The sequence below is a fragment of the Dendropsophus ebraccatus genome, chromosome 9, assembly GCF_027789765.1.
Source record: "Dendropsophus ebraccatus isolate aDenEbr1 chromosome 9, aDenEbr1.pat, whole genome shotgun sequence".
Taxonomy (NCBI): Eukaryota; Metazoa; Chordata; class Amphibia; order Anura; family Hylidae; genus Dendropsophus; species Dendropsophus ebraccatus.
In genome coordinates this window covers 783,081-802,303 of record NC_091462.1, presented here as the reverse complement: position 1 = coordinate 802,303, position 19,223 = coordinate 783,081, and the positions used below count along the sequence as shown (strand labels likewise).

The following is a 19,223-nucleotide window of genomic DNA, read 5'->3' as shown; positions in this document are numbered from 1 at the left end:
TCCGGCAGGAATGTCATCTGAACTATTGAATCCAAAAGATATCCTAGAAAGATGCAGCGGGGAGATGGGATCAGATTGGACTTCTTTAGGTTGATGTTCCAGCCTAGATGTTTTATTATTTCTTAAGTCTGTTCTAGATGGAGAAGTAGGGATTGGGTCGTGTCCGCCACTAGAAGGAAGTCGTCCAAGTATGGAATGAGAACTATATCCTTGGTCCTGATGAAAGCCGCCATGTCTGCCACCACTTTCGTGAACACTCTGGGGGCCTGAGAGACCCCAAAACGGGAGGGCTTAGTACTGAAAGTGACACCATTGCCCCTTGATGTTCACTGCTAGCCTCAGGAACTTCTGATGCGATGGATGGATAGGAATATGATAGTATGCATCCTCTAAATCCACCGATGCCACCAGGCACCCTGGATAAAGAAGATGGATAGCTGACTTGAGAGTCTCCATACGAAACTTTTTGTATTTTAGGTGGACGTTGAGACTCTTTAAATTGATGATGACACGATAGGTGCCATTTGGTTTCTTTACCAAAAACAGTGGGGAATAAAATCCCTTTCCCTGTTGATTTACAGGGACTGGGATTATAACATTTTTGTCCACTAAAGAGAGTACTTCCCCTTCTAGTGCTATCTGTTTTTCCCGGTCTGACAGTCTGGTGGGAAGGTATCTGTCCGGGGGAGTGCTGTCAAACTCCAACATCAATCCCCAAGCTAAGGTATTTAACACCCAGGGACTGGAGGAAATTTCCCTCCAGGCTGGGAGAAAAAGGGACAGACGACCCCCCACCGGATGAATGTCATTGGGAATCTTTGGGTTTGTCTTTACCTGAGAAAAGGAACCCCTTCCCTTTCCCAGAGACCCTCAATCTCTTGCTGTTGTCCTTCCTAGGTCGAAAGGGTCTTTTGAAAGGTCTCTTCCCCTGAGCCGGCTCTTGAGATTTTTGTTGGCCTGGAAACTGTTTCTTCTTTTCCGATGCTTTTTCCAGCAGAGTGTCGAGAATTGGGCCGAACAGTGATTCGCCATCGCAAGGAATTAACATAGTTTGCCCTTGGAGGCCATGTCACCCTTCCAGGGTTTCAGCCATATCGCTCGTTTGGCTGAGTTAGATAGAGCTGCTGCTCTGGCTGTCACCTTCAATGAATCCACTGATGCATCTGCCAAAAAAAATAAAAAAATCGTCCGCTTTGGATAGAACGGGTAAGTCCTCTAAGATTCTAGCAGGGACACTCTTTAACTAGCTGAGTCTTTAGGTCCCCCAACCACAACCTCAAGGATCTGGCCACACATGTTGCTGCCACATTAGTTCTTAAGGCACAAGTGGACGCTTCCCATGTTTTGCGGTTGAAGTGGTCCACCTTACAATCCTTGAATAGCAAGCTGCTTTTCTTGGCAATCTTGGCCACATGAGCATCTACCGCAGGTGCTTTATCCCAAGTTTTGCAGTCCGCCTCTTCAAAAGGATATTTCCTTTTAAAGACCCGTGGAATAAAAAATTTCCTATCCGGGTTCTCCCATTCTTTATTTATGAGTGCCTTAATGCTTGCATGGAGGGAGAATGTGCGGACCTTCTTAGGCTCTAAACCTTCATATAAGGCATCCTCTGCTGATTTAGGTTGTGTGACTTCTATATTCATGGACTGCCTAATCGCTTTAATAAGCTGATCCGTATCATCTACCGGGCATAACGTATTACTAGTAGTAGTTTTCTCTTCTACTTCCTCCTCTTCTCCCCCCTGTTGCTCTATTTCTCCCTCCTCCACGTCCACCCAGGTAATAGCTGGAGCAGGGTTAGAGTCTACCTGAGTGCCAGAGGGACCGGGTATTTCTTGCTGGGGGGTTAGGTTAAAGGGAACCAATCACACACAAATTGGCCATAAAGATAAGGAAACGTGCTGGTACATCAGCCAGCACGCTTCCTAACCATCCCCCTGTCCCCTCCGTCCCATGAACATTCAGCCCGCAAAGTTAGTTTAATAGTGTCCCGCTCTGTATGCAAATTACCATCTAAGTAGTCAAGGTGGGCGGGCGGCTGGTCAAGTAGTCACGGTGGGCGGGGGCTTCGTCATGTAGTCACAGGCTCCTGGGCCGCCTCCGGTGCTGTAATCACGCCCCTCCGGGCGTGTTGTAAAGCGGCTCCTGGTGACGTCACTTGGGGGGGCCGGCATTGCACGTCGGCCACGCCGACGTCTTTACTAAGCATGCGCAAAGCCTGAGAAGACGCTGCTGTACTGCGCTTGCGCGGCGTAGTACAGCAGCGGCTTCACCCACTGTACTGCGCATGCGCAGCTTAGTAAAGACGCCGACGTGCAATGCCGCCCCCCCCCCCCTCGAGTGACGTCACCAGGAGCCGCTTTACAACACGCCCGGAGGGGCGTGATTACAGCACCGGAGGCGGCCCAGGAGCCTGTGACTACATGACGAAGCCCCCGCCCACCGTGACTACTTGACCAGCCGCCCGCCCACCTTAACTACTTAGATGGTAATTTGCATACAGCGCGGGACACCATTAAACTAACTTTGCAGGCTGAATGTTCATGGGACGGAGGGGACAGGGGGATGGTTAGGAAGCGTGCTGGCTGATGTACCAGCACGTTTCCTTATCTTTATGGCCAATTTGTGTGTGATTGGTTCCCTTTAAGGTGACTAAGGGATGATTTAATCTCATCTCTCACCATTTGCTTAATGCTATTTGCCAGCATAGAAGATTCTTGTGCCACTAACTTATCAATACATGCAGGGCACACAGATCTATTATAATCCTCCTTAAGCTCCTTCTTGCATTCACCGCATACTTTGCGGTGATGCCTCTCAGATGTTTTACTGGAGGATTAAGAGGTTGGTGTTGATTTCTAAAATACAAACAAACAAAAATTCCATTAAAATAAACATAAGGATAAAGGACCTCTCACCAAACCCTGGTCTTCACTGGTACCGGACTAGAGGTCTTGGAGCTTTTCTTTTCACCCCTTTCGGAGCGATCATGGCGTCCTTTATCCCCTCCTGGAGGTTCCGACATCACTGCAGGAGGTGTACCAGCAGACCTTTCTGTGTAGTAGTAGGGCCGGCTGATGAGAGTCTCAGTGCCTCAGGACGCAAGAGGCTTCGGATGCCGATCACAGCTGCTGGGGTTTCAAATAAGGAATTCCCCGGCGTTGCGCCGGAAGTGACGCGACTCGGCCGTAACGTCATCCAGAAGCGCCGGACGTCACTACGCACGCCGCCGTGGGTCCTGACGTCATACGCCCGGGGAAACCGGAAGCAGACACCCACAGATGCCGGCGTTCCACCGCGAGACCACGCTACCCCACCAGGAGATCATGGCGCGGTCCCACAGCCCAGAGCCGTGCGGCCACCCGGTGAGTCCACCAACAGACTTCCAGGCTGCTCCTAGGGAGAGACTTATGCCTGCAAGGAGCCTCACTGTGCAAAGCAGATGGAGGACCTGCGGCCTGACGGGGATGTCAAACTTCTTTCTTCTGCTCACACAGGAGCGTCTTCTCAGACCTCCCATCCGCTAGGACAGGAAACCTGAACTGAGGTCTGGAGAGGTGTGTCAAGCTTTTATATTCTCAGGTTTCCTGTCCTGCGGTGGGAGGTATTCTCCAGGGGTGCTGTCATAGGGCGTTAGGGTAAACGCTGGATTCTGGGGTCAGAAAGGTCAGTGCTTATCTATGAACTTACTGAGAGAAGATTGCAGGGTGTTGTGCAGGACTCCTCCGTGCTCACTCACTCCTAACAGCCCCTCCCCTCTCCATAGCCACATAATGGACAGGGAGGGAGGCTGGGAGATTGCTTTTTCATTCCAGAAGGAAACTCTTTTGGTTTATAAAACCTATTACAGAGTTTCTTAAAATCACTTGTACTGTTGATATTTAATGTTTTCAAAAAAATGACCCTGAAATGACAGTTACACTTTAAGATTATCTTCCATTACATTTTATTACAATAAATTGACCTATATTATCAGATTGTGCTTTGAGGACTGGTATGTTTAGAAACTGTATTCACCCAACTTGTACGGGGTTTGGGAGTTCTATCCATGTGGGATCCATTGGGATGTATATGTGTTACTGCTGTACTTACTAGAATTCTTGCTGTGGAGTGTAATCAATACATATCTATTGTTGTGATCGGGGACAGTCTGGCAGGCTTTTAGTGTGTGAATTATCACTGTTTTTTGAGGTATTTCTAAGATATAGAGTTATAAATGGGCAGTGTAAGTCTCTTTCTTGATAGGATCCTATGTAACTGATGGTAGAAGGCGGCCTGTATGTTTTGGCTTTTTTCTTATAACAAGAGGCTGATCAGTTAGACAGAAGTTTCTCAGCAGACTTGTCTCATGTGTCCGATATTCGGCAGCTGCCTCCGCTTCATAATGTGACTGCACTGGGAAGTATCCCTGCGTCAGGTGAACTCATCGCTACTCCCTACTTGTATTTCTTTGTAGAGGGATGGTTGGGGGAGGGGGTGTTAGGGGAGAACGATACCACTTTGTGTTTGAAAAAAAAAATAAATATCTGATTTAACCTCTTGGACGCATGACATACCGGTATGTCATGCGCCCGCAAGAGGTGTTCAGAGCAGGGCCACGCGGCGACCCCGCTCTGAACAGCCACTGTCCCGGGTGCCGCTTGTAGCCCGGGACCACGAGTATTAGCGGGCACGATCCGATCACCGTGCCCGTTAATACAGTAATCAGATGCAGCTGTCACATCTGACAGGAGGGGAATGACCCTAACCCAAGGAGGGGGGAGGGCATGACCCTAACCCAAGGAGGGGGGGGGGGGGGGAATAACCCTAACCCAAGGAGGGGGGGGGGGGGGGGAAATTACCCTAACCCCAGGGGGGGCTTCTAGTATAAGTGTTAAAAAAATATATATATATAAATATTAATAAAAAGCCTCCTCCCCTAATAAAAGCCTGAATCACCCCCCTTTTCCCAGGTTTTAAATAAAAGTAAATAATCATCATGTTTGGTATTGCCGCGTGCGTAATCGCCGGAACTATTAATCCCATTACTGATCTCGCACGGTAAACGGTGTAAGCGCAAAAAAAATCCCAAAGTGCTAAGTTGCGCATTTTTGGTCGCATCAAATCCAGAAAAAGTGTAATAAAAAGCGATCAAAAATAGGCATATGCGCAATCAAGGTACCGATAGAAAGAACACATCATGGCGTAAAAACTGACACCTGACACAGCCCCATAGACCCAAGGATAAAAGCGCTATAAGCCTGGGAATGGAGAGATTGTAAGGAACGTACACTTGGTAACAATGGTTTGAATTTTTTACCGGCCATCAGATACAATATAAGTTATACATGTTATATATCGTTGTAATCGTAAGGACTTGAGGAACATATATAACAACTCCGTTTTACCCTAGGGCGAATGGCGTAAAAACAAAAACCCCCTAAATAAAAAAAAAATTATGGAAAAAAAAAATCAGCCTGTCATTGCAAAGTACAATTAGTGACGCAAAAAATAAGGATAAGGGCTCATGTGGGTCTCTAGGTGGAAAAATGCAAGTGCTATGTATGGCTCCATCCTTAAGAGGTTAGAGCCCTATTCCACCGGACGATTATCGTTAAGATTATTGTTAAATCGTTCGAATCTAAACGATAATCGTTTGGTTGAAATGTAGTTAATGATTAACGACCGAACGAGAAATCGTTGATCGCTTTATAAGACCTGGACCTATTTTTTATCGCTGCTCGTTTGCAAAACGTTCGCATTGAATAAGACATCGTTCGGTCGTTTGCAATAGATACGAATGCAATAGCGAATAAATAGCGAAGAAAAACGATCGCAATTACGATCATAAGTAACGATTATCGTTCCATGGAAATGAGTGAACGTTTTAAGGTCTTTCGCAATAGCGGTCGTTTGAGATTGTTAATTGTTAACGATTATGCAAACGATAATCGTCCGGTGGAATAGGGCCCTTAAAGTGACAGTACCACCAGGCCCAGGCTGAAGCACTGGAGGTGGCCGACCCACCCCTAGTGGGAAGAAACCCCCGCCCCTCTATGATAGGGTTCCATTGATTCTAATGGAGTCACATCATGGAGGGGCTGGGGTTTCTTCCCACTAGGGGTGGGTCGGCCGCCTCCAGTGCTTCTGCCTGGGCCTGGTGGGACAGTCACTTTAAAAAATAAAAAAATAAAAATAAAAACACATGTCCAGTGTCAGTCTGAACTCAGGAGTATCCTCAATGTCCATAGTTTGTCTGACCGCCTTGACCAGAGACTCCACAGAATCAGTAGCAAGGAGAGGGGCCCGGCAGAGTCGTCCTCAGAGGTAGCTACTCCTCCTGGCTCCTCTAGAGCAGACAACTGTCCCTCCTCCTCCATAGAGGGAGGCGGTGATGGAATAGGCCTACTGGACCCAGACTCCTAAGGGAGCAGCTGCAGGAGGAACAGCAGGAGATTGGGCCGGGGTCAGAGACCAAGGAGGCCTAAAAAACATCACCTATAAAAACACTGAAAAAATATAAAGAGGAAATGACGCAGTAAACAACGGGCAGAAAACAGCTGCTGTATCCAGTCTCTAATCACCATGTTAGGCCACCACAAAGAACCTTATTATAGGAACTACTGAGACACTTCTTACAGATTGCACAATCTCAACTTCTAGGTTTCATAGATCCGGCACGGAGGAGACAGGAGGCATGGGGACCCCTTTCTAGAGGTAGGGGGGGGGGGGGGGGCTGGACGAGACTGACACCGCCGGACAGCCTGATGCTTGCACCGGTAACCCCCCCAGGTTCCTTCTCTGGAGATCCATGGAGAGGTTGGAAACCACCTCCAGCTCCCATAGGGATAATGTATAATGGGGGAGGGGGTGACCTCTCCAGGGTTCCTGTATAACGGGGGGAGGGGGTGACCTCTCCAGGGTTCCTGTATAATGGGGGGAGGGGGTGACCTCTCCAGAGGGGCCACCACAGGGCAAGGCGACAAATTATCCTTTTATCCATACAGTGTGAACCCAGAAAACCAGAAATCTCCACCACTGCAGACTTACAAGCCATCATAAAGGGGGTCCCCCCATCACTAACCATCATTGAGAGCCTCTCCCCCCCCAAACACACCGCCAGCCATCATAAAGGGGTCTCCTCCCCCACATCGCCAGCCATCATAAAGGGGTCTCCTCCCCCACATCGCCAGCCATCATAAAGGGGTCTCCTCCCCCACATCGCCAGCCATCATAAAGGGGTCTCCTCCAGCCATCAATGGACAGGAAACAAACCTGGAATTTAGCCGGTGCTCCTCCAGCATTGAAGTTGACCACGAGGGTGAACCTGCCATCCTTCTCTGTCACCTCACACCGCCCTTCCTTCCATTTAGAAGTCCCCATATTCAAGCAGTGAATGCGGATGGAGCCACACAGAGACATCACCGCCATTGTGGTTACAGTGCCTGCAGCTCACCAGATGGGAGATGACCTAAGAAACACAAAAGGAAAAGAGCTTAACAAGTCACTAGAGAGCGGCCACATCCCCCTATACCTGTAGTGGCACTAGAGAGCGGCCACATCTCCTATACCTGTAGTGTCATTAGAGAGCGGCCACATCCCCTATACCTGTAGTGTCACTAGAGAGCGGCCACATCCCCCTATACCTGTAGTGTCACTAGAGAGCGGCCACATCCTATACCTGTAGTGTCACTAGAGAGCGGCCACATCCCCTATACCTGTAGTGTCACTAGAGAGCGGCCACATCCCCTATACCTGTAGTGTCACTAGAGAGCGGCCACATCCCCTATACCTGTAGTGTCACTAGAGAGCGGCCACATCCCCTATACCTGTAGTGTCACTAGAGAGCGGCCACATCCCCTATACCTGTAGTGTCACTAGAGAGCGGCCACATCCCCTATACCTGTAGTGTCACTAGAGAGCGGCCACATCCCCTATACCTGTAGTGGCACTAGTGAGCGGCCACATCCCCTATACCTGTAGTGGCACTAGAGAGCGGCCACATCCCCTATACCTGTAGTGGCACTAGAGAGCGGCCACATCCCCCTGATACCTGTAGTGTCACTAGAGAGCGGCCACATCCCCCTGATACCTGTAGTGTCACTAGAGAGCGGCCACATCCCCTATACCTGTAGTGTCACTAGAGAGCGGCCACATCCCCTATACCTGTAGTGTCACTAGAGAGCGGCCACATCCCCTATACCTGTAGTGTCACTAGAGAGCGGCCACATCCCCCTATACCTGTAGTGTCACTAGAGAGCGGCCACATCCCCTATACCTGTAGTGTCACTAGAGAGCGGCCACATCCCCTATACCTGTAGTGTCACTAGAGAGCGGCCACATCCCCCTATACCTGTAGTGTCACTAGAGAGCGGCCACATCCCCTATATCCTGTAGTGTCACTAGAGAGCGGCCACATCCCCTATATCCTGTAGTGTCACTAGAGAGCGGCCACATCCCCTATACCTGTAGTGTCACTAGAGAGCGGCCACATCCCCTATACCTGTAGTGTCACTAGAGAGCGGCCACATCCCCTATATCCTGTAGTGTCACTAGAGAGCGGCCACATCCCCTATACCTGTAGTGTCACTAGAGAGCGGCCACATCCCCTATACCTGTAGTGTCACTAGAGAGCGGCCACATCCCCTATACCTGTAGTGTCACTAGAGAGCGGCCACATCCCCCTGATACCTGTAGTGTCACTAGAGAGCGGCCACATCCTATACCTGTAGTGTCACTAGAGAGCGGCCACATCCCCTATACCTGTAGTGTCACTAGAGAGCGGCCACATCCCCCTGATACCTGTAGTGTCACTAGAGAGCGGCCACATCCTATACCTGTAGTGTCACTAGAGAGCGGCCACATCCTATACCTGTAGTGTCACTAGAGAGCGGCCACATCCCCTATACCTGTAGTGTCACTAGAGAGCGGCCACATCCCCTATACCTGTAGTGTCACTAGAGAGCGGCCACATCCCCTATACCTGTAGTGTCACTAGAGAGCGGCCACATCTCCTATACCTGTAGTGTCACTAGAGAGCGGCCACATCCCCCTATACCTGTAGTGTCACTAGAGAGCGGCCACATCCTATACCTGTAGTGTCACTAGAGAGCGGCCACATCCCCTATACCTGTAGTGTCACTAGAGAGCGGCCACATCCCCCTGATACCTGTAGTGTCACTAGAGAGCGGCCACATCCTATACCTGTAGTGTCACTAGAGAGCGGCGACATCCTATACCTGTAGTGTCACTAGAAAGCGGCCACATCCCCTATACCTGTAGTGTCACTAGAGAGCGGCCACATCCCCTATACCTGTAGTGTCACTAGAGAGCGGCCACATCCCCTATACCTGTAGTGTCACTAGAGAGCGGCCACATCCCCTATACCTGTAGTGTCACTAGAGAGCAGCCACATCCTATACCTGTAGTGTCACTAGAGAGCGGCCACATCCTATACCTGTAGTGTCACTAGAGAGCGGCCACATCCTATACCTGTAGTGTCACTAGAAAGCGGCCACATCCCCCTGATACCTGTAGTGTCACTAGAGAGCGGCCACATCCCCTATACCTGTAGTGTCACTAGAGAGCGGCCACATCCTATACCTGTAGTGTCACTAGAGAGCGGCCACATCCCCTATACCTGTAGTGTCACTAAAGAGCGGCCACATCCTATACCTGTAGTGTCACTAGAGAGCGGCCACATCCCCCTGATACCTGTAGTGTCACTAGAGAGCGGCCACATCCCCCTGATACCTGTAGTGTCACTAGAGAGCGGCCACATCCCCTATACCTGTAGTGTCACTAGAGAGCGGCCACATCCTATACCTGTAGTGTCACTAGAGAGCGGCCACATCCTATACCTGTAGTGTCACTAGAAAGCGGCCACATCCTATACCTGTAGTGTCACTAGAGAGCGGCCACATCCCCTATACCTGTAGTGTCACTAGAGAGCGGCCACATCCCCTATACCTGTAGTGTCACTAGAGAGCGGCCACATCCCCCTATACCTGTAGTGTCACTAGAGAGCGGCCACATCCCCCTGATACCTGTAGTGTCACTAGAGAGCGGCCACATCTCCTATACCTGTAGTGTCACTAGAGAGCGGCCACATCCCCCTATACCTGTAGTGTCACTAGAGAGCGGCCACATCCCCTATACCTGTAGTGTCACTAGAGAGCGGCCACATCCCCTATACCTGTAGTGTCACTAGAGAGCGGCCACATCCCCCTATACCTGTAGTGTCACTAGAGAGCGGCCACATCCCCTATACCTGTAGTGTCACTAGAGAGCGGCCACATCTCCTATACCTGTAGTGTCACTAGAGAGCGGCCACATCCCCCTGTGTCCCCGGTAGTATCCCCGGTAGTGTCACTAAAGAGCGGCCACATCCTATACCTGTAGTGTCACTAGAGAGCGGCCACATCCCCTATACCTGTAGTGTCACTAAAGAGCGGCCACATCCTATACCTGTAGTGTCACTAGAGAGCGGCCACATCCCCTATACCTGTAGTGTCACTAGAGAGCGGCCACATCCCCTATACCTGTAGTGTCACTAGAGAGCGGCCACATCCTATACCTGTAGTGTCACTAGAGAGCAGCCACATCCCCTATACCTGTAGTGTCACTAGAGAGCGGCCACATCCCCTATACCTGTAGTGTCACTAGAGAGCGGCCACATCCTATACCTGTAGTGGCACTAGAGAGCGGCCACATCCTATACCTGTAGTGTCACTAGAGAGCGGCCACATCCCCCTGATACCTGTAGTGTCACTAGAGAGCGGCCACATCCCCTATACCTGTAGTGTCACTAGAGAGCGGCCACACCATCACCGGACACGAGCCGTGACAGCCGGATTACCGGAGGGATGAGACCCCCGCTCCGCACTCACCCACAGTGGCTCCTCCGCCTGTCACAACCACCACACACGATTTGGCGGGAACCTTCCTTGTGGAGAACCAGCGTCATACGCTGAGCGACGTACTGTGCGTAATTAGACGCCGCGCTGACTGATGACGCACGGACAGGGTTCCTGGATTGTTTTCTCACGCTTTCTAATGACGGCGCTCGCTGATTACGTCATTACACCTGCGGCTGCTTTCTGCTGGCCGGGTATGAGGACGTAGGTCACGTGAGAGTAGACGTTGGGAGGCGGGCTTCCGGTTGCTGTAGAGATTTTGGTTCCGGTGAGCGGGAGATAACGTATCCAGAAGGAGGAGCTAGCGATGCATAGCCTGGCCACAGCGGCGGTAAGGGGAGGGGGTTACCGGGTGTCTATAGGGGGGGCCTGACAGGAGGGGGTTACCGGGTGTATATAGGGGGGTCTGACAGGAGGGGGTTACCGGGTGTCTATAGGGGGGTCTGAGAGGAGGGGGTTACCGGGTGTATATAGGGGGTCTGAGAGGAGGGGGTTACCGGGTGTATATAGGGGTGTCTGACAGGAGGGGGTTACCGGGTGTATATAGGGGGGTCTGAGAGGAGAGGGGGGGGGGTTACCGGGTGTATATAGGGGGGTCTGAGAGGAGGGGGAGGGGGTTACCGGGTGTCTATAGGGGGGTCTGACAGGAGGGGGTTACCGGGTGTATATAGGGGGGTCTGACAGGAGGGGGTTACCGGGTGTATATAGGGGGGGTTACCGGGTGTATATAGGGGGGTCTGAGAGGAGGGGGAGGGGGTTACCGGGTGTCTATAGGGGGGTCTGACAGGAGGGGGTTACCGGGTGTATATAGGGGGGTCTGAGAGGAGGGGGTTACCGGGTGTATATAGGGGGGGTTACCGGGTGTATATAGGGGGGTCTGAGAGGAGGGGGAGGGGGTTACCGGGTGTCTATAGGGGGGTCTGACAGGAGGGGGTTACCGGGTGTCTATAGGGGGGTCTGAGAGGAGGGGGTTACCGGGTGTATATAGGGGGGTCTGAGAGGAGAGGGGGGGGGGTTACCGGGTGTATATAGGGGGGTCTGAGAGGAGGGGGAGGGGGTTACCGGGTGTCTATAGGGGGGTCTGACAGGAGGGGGTTACCGGGTGTCTATAGGGGGTCTGAGAGGAGGGGGTTACCGGGTGTATATAGGGGGGTCTGACAGGAGGGGGTTACCGGGTGTCTATAGGGGGGTCTGAGAGGAGGGGGTTACCGGGTGTATATAGGGGGGTCTGACAGGAGGGGGTTACCGGGTGTCTATAGGGGGTCTGACAGGAGGGGGTTACCGGGTGTATATAGGGGGGTCTGACAGGAGGGGGTTACCGGGTGTCTATAGGGGGTCTGACAGGAGGGGGTTACCGGGTGTATATAGGGGGGTCTGACAGGAGGGGGTTACCGGGTGTCTATAGGGGGTCTGAGAGGAGGGGGGGGGGTTACTGGGTGTATATAGGGGGGTCTGAGAGGAGGAGGTTACCGGGTGTATATAGGGGGGGTTACCGGGTGTATATAGGGGGGTCTGAGAGGAGGGGGGGTTACCGGGTGTATATAGGGGGGTCTGACAGGAGGGGGTTACCGGGTGTATATAGGGGGGTCTGACAGGAGGGGGTTACCGGGTGTATATAGGGGGTCTGACAGGAGGGGGTTACCGGGTGTATATAGGGGGGGGGGGGGGTTACCGGGTGTATATAGGGGGGCTTGAGAGGGGGGGGGTTACCGGGTGTATATAGGGGGGTCTGAGAGGAGGAGGTTACCGGGTGTATATAGGGGGATCTGAGAGGAGAGGGGTTAACGGGTGTATATAGGGGGGTCTGAGAGGAGGAGGTTACCGGGTGTATATAGGGGGGTCTGAGAGGAGGAGGTTACCGGGTGTATATAGGGGGGGGGGGGTTACCGGGTGTATATAGGGGGGACTGACAGGAGGGGGTTACCGGGTGTATATAGGGGGGTCTGAGAGGAGGAGGTTACCGGGTGTATATAGGGGGGGGGGGGTTACCGGGTGTATATAGGGGGGCTTGAGAGGAGAGGGGGGGGTTACCGGGTGTATATAGGGGGATCTGAGAGGAGAGGGGGGGGTTACCAGGTGTATATAGGGGGGGTCTGACAGGAGGGGGTTACCGGGTGTATATAGGGGGGTCTGAGAGGAGGGGGTTACCGGGTGTATATAGGGGGGGTCTGAGAGGAGGAGGTTACCGGGTGTCTATAGGGGGGTCTGAGAGGAGAGGGGGGGGGGTTACCGGGTGTATATAGGGGGTCTGACAGGAGGGGGTTACCGGGTGTATATAGGGGGGTCTGAGAGGAGGAGGTTACCGTGTGTATATAGGGGGTCTGAGAGGAGGGGGGGGGTTACCGGGTGTATATAGGGGGGTCTGAGAGGAGGGGGGGGGTTACCGGGTGTATATAGGGGGGCTTGAGAGGAGCCCCCGTACAGCCGGTGCCGGTTCTCTATAGGGGGTGTATGGAGCGTCTGATCGGGGGGGGCACACACTCATCCGCTCCCCTTTGTCCCCCGTACAGCCGGTGCCGGTTCTCTATAGGGGGTGTATGGAGCGTCTGATCGGGGGGGCACACACTCATCCGCTCCCCTTTGTCCCCCGTACAGCCGGTGCCGGTTCTCTATAGGGGGTGTATGGAGCGTCTGATCGGGGGGGGCACACACTCATCCGCTCCCCTTTGTCCCCCGTACAGCCGGTGCCGGTTCTCTATAGGGGGTGTATGGAGCGTCTGATCGGGGGGGGGGGGGCACACACTCATCCGCTCCCCTTTGTCCCCCGTACAGCCGGTGCCGGTTCTCTATAGGGGGTGTATGGAGCGTCTGATCGGGGGGGCACACACTCATCCGCTCTCCTTTGTCCCCTGTACAGCCGGTGACGGTTCTCTATAGGGGGTGTATGGAGCGTCTGATCGGGGGGGGCACACACTCATCCGCTCTCCTTTGTCCCCTGTACAGCCGGTGACGGTTCTCTATAGGGGGTGCATGGAGCGTCTGATCGGGGGGGGGGCACACACTCATCCGCTCCCCTTTGTCCCCTGTACAGCCGGTGACGGTTCTCTATAGGGGGTGCATGGAGCGTCTGATCGGGGGGGGGGCACACACTCATCCGCTCCCCTTTGTCCCCTGTACAGCCGGTGACGGTTCTCTATAGGGGGTGTATGGAGCGTCTGATCGGGGGGGGGCACACACTCATCCGCTCCCCTTTGTCCCCCGTACAGCCGGTGCCGGCGGCTTTGGCCCAGGTGGACAGAGAGAAGATCTATCAGTGGATCAATGAGTTATCGAGCCCGGAGACGCGGGAGAACGCCCTGCTGGAGCTGAGTAAGAAGCGGGAGTCGGTGCCGGACCTGGCCCCCATGCTGTGGCACTCCTTCGGCACCATCGCTGCACTCTTACAGGTCGGCTGCTGCCTGAGGGCTCCTGGTGAGAGAACGGCCGGCTCCGGCCATGGCGGTCACCCCATCCCCTCCTTATCCTCTTCTCTATCCTCCAGGAGATTGTGAATATTTATCCGTCCATCAATCCCCCAACACTGACTGCCCACCAGTCCAACCGGGTGTGCAACGCCCTGGCACTACTGCAGTGTGTGGCCTCCCACCCCGAGACCAGGTGAGGAGCCGTGGGGGCTGGGGATACATTGGGGTCTCCTCTATATGGAGGGGCTGGGGATACAGTGGGGTCTCCTCTATATGGAGGGGCTGGGGATACAGTGGGGTCTCCTCTATATGGAGGGGCTGGGGATACAGTGGGGTCTCCTCTATATGGAGGGGCTGGGGATACAGTGGGGTCTCCTCTATATGGAGGGGCTGGGGATACATTGGGGTCTCCTCTATATGGAGGGGCTGGGGATACATTGGGGTCTCCTCTATATGGAGGGGCTGGGGATACATTGGGGTCTCCTCTATATGGAGGGGCTGGGGATACATTGGGGTCTCCTCTATATGGAGGGGCTGGGGATACATTGGGGTCTCCTCTATATGGAGGGGCTGGGGATACATTGGGGTCTCCTCTATATGGAGGGGCTGGGGATACAGTGGGGTCTCCTCTATATGGAGGGGCTGGGGATACAGTGGGGTCTCCTCTATATGGAGGGGCTGGGGATACATTGGGGTCTCCTCTATATGGAGGGGCTGGGGATACATTGGGGTCTCCTTTATATTGGAGGTACATTGGGGTCTCCTTTATATTGGAGGTACATTGGGGTCTCCTTTATATTGGAGGTACATTGGGGTCTCCTTTATATTGGAGGTACATTGGGGTCTCCTTTACATGGGGGGTACATTGGGGTCTCCTCTATATGGTGGGGGCTTTGGATACGTTGGGGTCTCCTTTATATGAGGGGGTACATTGGGGTCTCTATATGGGGGGGGGCTGTGGATACATTGGGGTGTATTCTATATGGGGGGGGGCTGTGGATACATGGGGGCTGTTGAACCAAGCGTGACCAAGTAGCTGCTCCTGTTATACCTCACCTGTTGGCAGTAGCTGCGCCTGTTATACCTCACCTGTTGGGAGTAGCTGCGCCTGTTATACCTCACCTGTTGGGAGTAGCTGCTCCTGTTATACCTCACCTGTTGGGAGTAGCTGCTCCTGTTATATCTCACCTGTTGGCAGTAGCTGCTCCTGTTATACCTCACCTGTTGGGAGTAGCTGAGCCTGTTATCCCTCACCTGTTGGCAGTAGCTGCTCCTGTTATACCTCACCTGTTGGGAGTAGCTGCTCCTGTTATACCTCACCTGTTGGGAGTAGCTGCTCCTGTTATATCTCACCTGTTGGGAGTAGCTGCGCCTGTTATACCTCACCTGTTGGGAGTAGCTGCGCCTGTTATACCTCACCTGTTGGGAGTAGTTGCGCCTGTTATCCCTCACCTGTTGGCAGTAGCTGCGCCTGTTATCCCTCACCTGTTGGGAGTAGCTGCGCCTGTTATACCTCACCTGTTGGCAGTAGCTGCTCCTGTTATACCTCACCTGTTGGCAGTAGCTGCTCCTGTTATACCTCACCTGTTGGCAGTAGCTGCGCCTGTTATACCTCACCTGTTGGGAGTAGTTGCGCCTGTTATACCTCACCTGTTGGGAGTAGCTGCGCCTGTTATACCTCACCTGTTGGCATTAGCTGCGCCTGTTATACCTCACCTGTTGGCAGTAGCTGTGCCTGTTATACCTCACCTGTTGGGAGTAGCTGCGCCTGTTATACCTCACCTGTTGGCAGTAGCTGCTCCTGTTATACCTCACCTGTTGGGAGTAGCTGCGCCTGTTATACCTCACCTGTTGGGAGTAGCTGCTCCTGTTATACCTCACCTGTTGGGAGTAGCTGTGCCTGTTATACCTCACCTGTTGGGAGTAGCTGCTCCTGTTATACCTCACCTGTTGGGAGTAGCTGCTCCTGTTATATCTCACCTGTTGGGAGTAGCTGCGCCTGTTATACCTCACCTGTTGGGAGTAGCTGCGCCTGTTATACCTCACCTGTTGGCAGTAGCTGCTCCTGTTATACCTCACCTGTTGGGAGTAGCTGCGCCTGTTATACCTCACCTGTTGGCAGTAGCTGTGCCTGTTATACCTGCTGTATGTGGGGGAGGAAGACGCCATCTTGCTGCGGCCCTGGCGTGGGGTTTGCATGGGAATGCTCTCGGCATATAATTCTATCCCCCACCCTTTATAAATAAAGACACACGACCACTGAGTTTAACCCCTTAACGACATCGGGCGTAAACTTATGCCCTCGCGCCCTGGTACTTGGCGCATCAGGGCGTAAATTTACGCCCGATGTTTCCCCGATCGCTGCGTGTTCACACACAGCGGTCGGGGAAGATGGCCTGCTATAAATCATAGCAGGCTATCTTAGCTTCACGGCACGGGGGGTGGTTAACACCCCCCGTGCTTACGATCGCCGCTATAGGCTGATCAATTCAGATCAGCCAATAGCGGCGATCGGAACCTTTCCGGGTCATCGGCGACCCGATGACCCGGAAAAAAATGGCGGTCGGTGCTGTCCGAGGACGGCACCGACCGCCATTACTGTAAAAAGTAATGGTGATCGCCGTGCCACCGGCCCGATCGCCGTGAACGATCAGAGTCCCACAAAATAGTAAATACCTGCCCTGGACCCCTCAGCTAGGTAGCCGATGGGGTCCAGAGCAGGTATTTGTACATTACTCACCTGTCCCGGGCTCCTGATCGGCGTCTTCCGGGTTCGCAGCATCCTCGTCTTCGTTCGGGTCTTCGGCTTCTTCCGTGACGTCACGTTCGGCTTCTCTCGGCTATTTTCGGCTCCAGCCTCGTCATTTTCCGGATTTTGCGCTCTGCTGCCCTCTAGCGGCTGATATGTGTAATACACTTATCAGCAGCTACAGGGATGTTCAGAATGTAGAATTTTTTTTATTTATTTTTTTTTCAAATTTTTTTTTTTCTATTTTCCACACCCTATCGCCGCTGAGTGTTGATCAGCATCGCACGAAAGTGCGCTGCTAATCAGCAACTCCTCCTTTTTGGCGTAGGGTGTTTTTTTTCTATATTCTACTGCCACGGTCTGCTAATAAGTGCCGCACATAAGTGCGGCATTTATCAGCAACTCCTTTGTTGGCGTAGGTTTTTTTTTTTATACTTACTGTAAAAAAACACGTAAAAAACGCTACATTACACCACACTACATTGAATAAAGTTTGACACTACACCACTACATACCCCATATACCAATCCCCGTATACAAATGGCCCCCAGGGTGTTTTCGGTGTCGGACGCATACGTTATTATTACCTCCGACACCGAAACAGCCAGTGAGGATGAATGGGGGGATCCTTCTTTCCTCCATTCATCCTCATCATCCAGTGACGTGTCTGGGGGTAGCGTAGCGTACGCTGCCCCCCAGACACGTCTTTTCCGCCAGTACCGTCCCAATAAGAGATGACGGTATGGCGTGAAATTCTCCAAACTCTGTGACAGTACCTCAGGGTACTCTTACAGATTTAGGGTACGTGCACACTGCGGAATGGAGAAGGATAATCCTTTGTGCATTCCGCAGCTGGCACCCACCGGCGGACTGATGGAGGCGCGTGTCTCCACCCGTGTCATAGACTCCATGTTATGCACGGGCGGATTCCATCGTCCATCCAAAGAATGAACACGTTGGACGGAGAGCGGAATCCGCCCGTGCATAGAATGGAGTCTATGACACGTGTGGAGACGTGCGCCTGCATCAGTCCGCCGGTGGGTGCCAACTGCGGAATGCACGAAGGGTTATCTGTCGCGATTCCGCAGTGTGCACGTACCCTTAGAGTGTATGTAGGAAGGGACACCCGAATCCAGCCCCCAGATGCCCCCTCCCCCTACCCCCCCCCCCCCATCCTCGGAGCTAGTGGGGACATCGTCCGGGAACTGATCTTCCCACTGCTGGATAGAGGTCACCACCTGTACGGGGATAACTTTTATACCAGCACCCCCCTCTTCTGGTCCCTCGCTGCCCGAGCTACTGTAGCTTGCGGCACGATCCGAAAATATCAGAAGTAGTAATAGCGCCCTAATATTTAGCAGCCATGGAGCGGACCCAGCACTTCTGGATATGAAGGACCCCGTATCGCACCAGAACAACATTTTCCAGGTGACGTCCCCCACACTGGAGAAAGGGAGACCCCAGAAGAAGTGCAGAGTGTGGCGTAACAGGGGGATCAAGAAGGACAACATTTTCCAGTGTGACACCTGTCCTGATCCCCCCGGCCTCTGCATACTGGATCGCTCCAAGGCGCACCACACGTCACTGGGGTTCTACATTATCTAAATTCTGTCCCTTATTCCTATTTCAGGGGTCACGTTGATCCAGGGATTATTCTGATCGCCATTATGGAGTCGGGAAGGAATTTTTCCCATTGATGAGGCTACTGTCGTCTGCCTCACGAGGGGTTTTTGCCTTCCTCTGGATCAACACAGGTTGAGTTTGATGGACACCTGTCATTTCCAACCTTATAAACTAATAATTGGCCTAATACCCCCAAATAAATTAGAATGGTCCCTTTTCCCCAGCTAAGTAGGTATGGCCGCCATTCCCATTAGAGGATGCCATGATGCAATTACAAAGCCTCTGTGCGGCCAGGACAGTAGAAACCCCCCACAAGTGACCCCATTCTGGAAACTACACCCCAAAAGGAATCTAAGAAGGGGGGCAGCGGGGATATGGCCCCCTGGTGACGGCCACATTTGGGACGTGAAAATGAAAAAAATTTTATTTTTTATTTTCTCGGCACATGTTCTACGTAAGTGCCCGTCACCAGTGGGGTCCATATGCTCACTGCACCCCTTGTTAGATTCCTTATGGGGTGTAGTTCCCAGAATGGGGTCACTTGTCGGGGGT

At 52.8% G+C, this 19,223-nt stretch overlaps 2 protein-coding genes across 4 annotated transcripts in view; one reads left to right on the top strand and one right to left on the bottom strand.

Moving 5' to 3' along the window:
- The window catches only part of USP37 (ubiquitin specific peptidase 37), a 107,313-nt gene extending 96,245 nt beyond the window's left edge, over positions 1 to 11,068 (bottom strand). Inside the window, exons 1-2 of one of the 3 annotated variants that reach the window (XM_069982250.1) lie at positions 10,869 to 11,068; positions 7,255 to 7,450 (exon numbers count right to left, since the gene is read on the bottom strand). In XM_069982250.1, the coding sequence (XP_069838351.1) occupies positions 7,255 to 7,410 (156 nt within the window). In that variant the 5' untranslated portion in view covers positions 7,411 to 7,450; positions 10,869 to 11,068. The remainder of the gene's footprint in view (positions 1 to 7,254; positions 7,451 to 10,868) is intronic. The other 2 variants (XM_069982248.1, XM_069982249.1) reach the window with 2 other exon arrangements.
- Positions 11,069 to 11,105: 37 nt separating this feature from the next.
- Positions 11,106 to 19,223, top strand: part of CNOT9 (CCR4-NOT transcription complex subunit 9) — a 33,849-nt gene continuing 25,731 nt past the window's right edge. Inside the window, exons 1-3 of the mRNA XM_069982251.1 lie at positions 11,106 to 11,226; positions 14,102 to 14,281; positions 14,377 to 14,492. Coding sequence (XP_069838352.1) covers positions 11,203 to 11,226; positions 14,102 to 14,281; positions 14,377 to 14,492 — 320 coding nt within the window. The 5' untranslated portion in view covers positions 11,106 to 11,202. The remainder of the gene's footprint in view (positions 11,227 to 14,101; positions 14,282 to 14,376; positions 14,493 to 19,223) is intronic.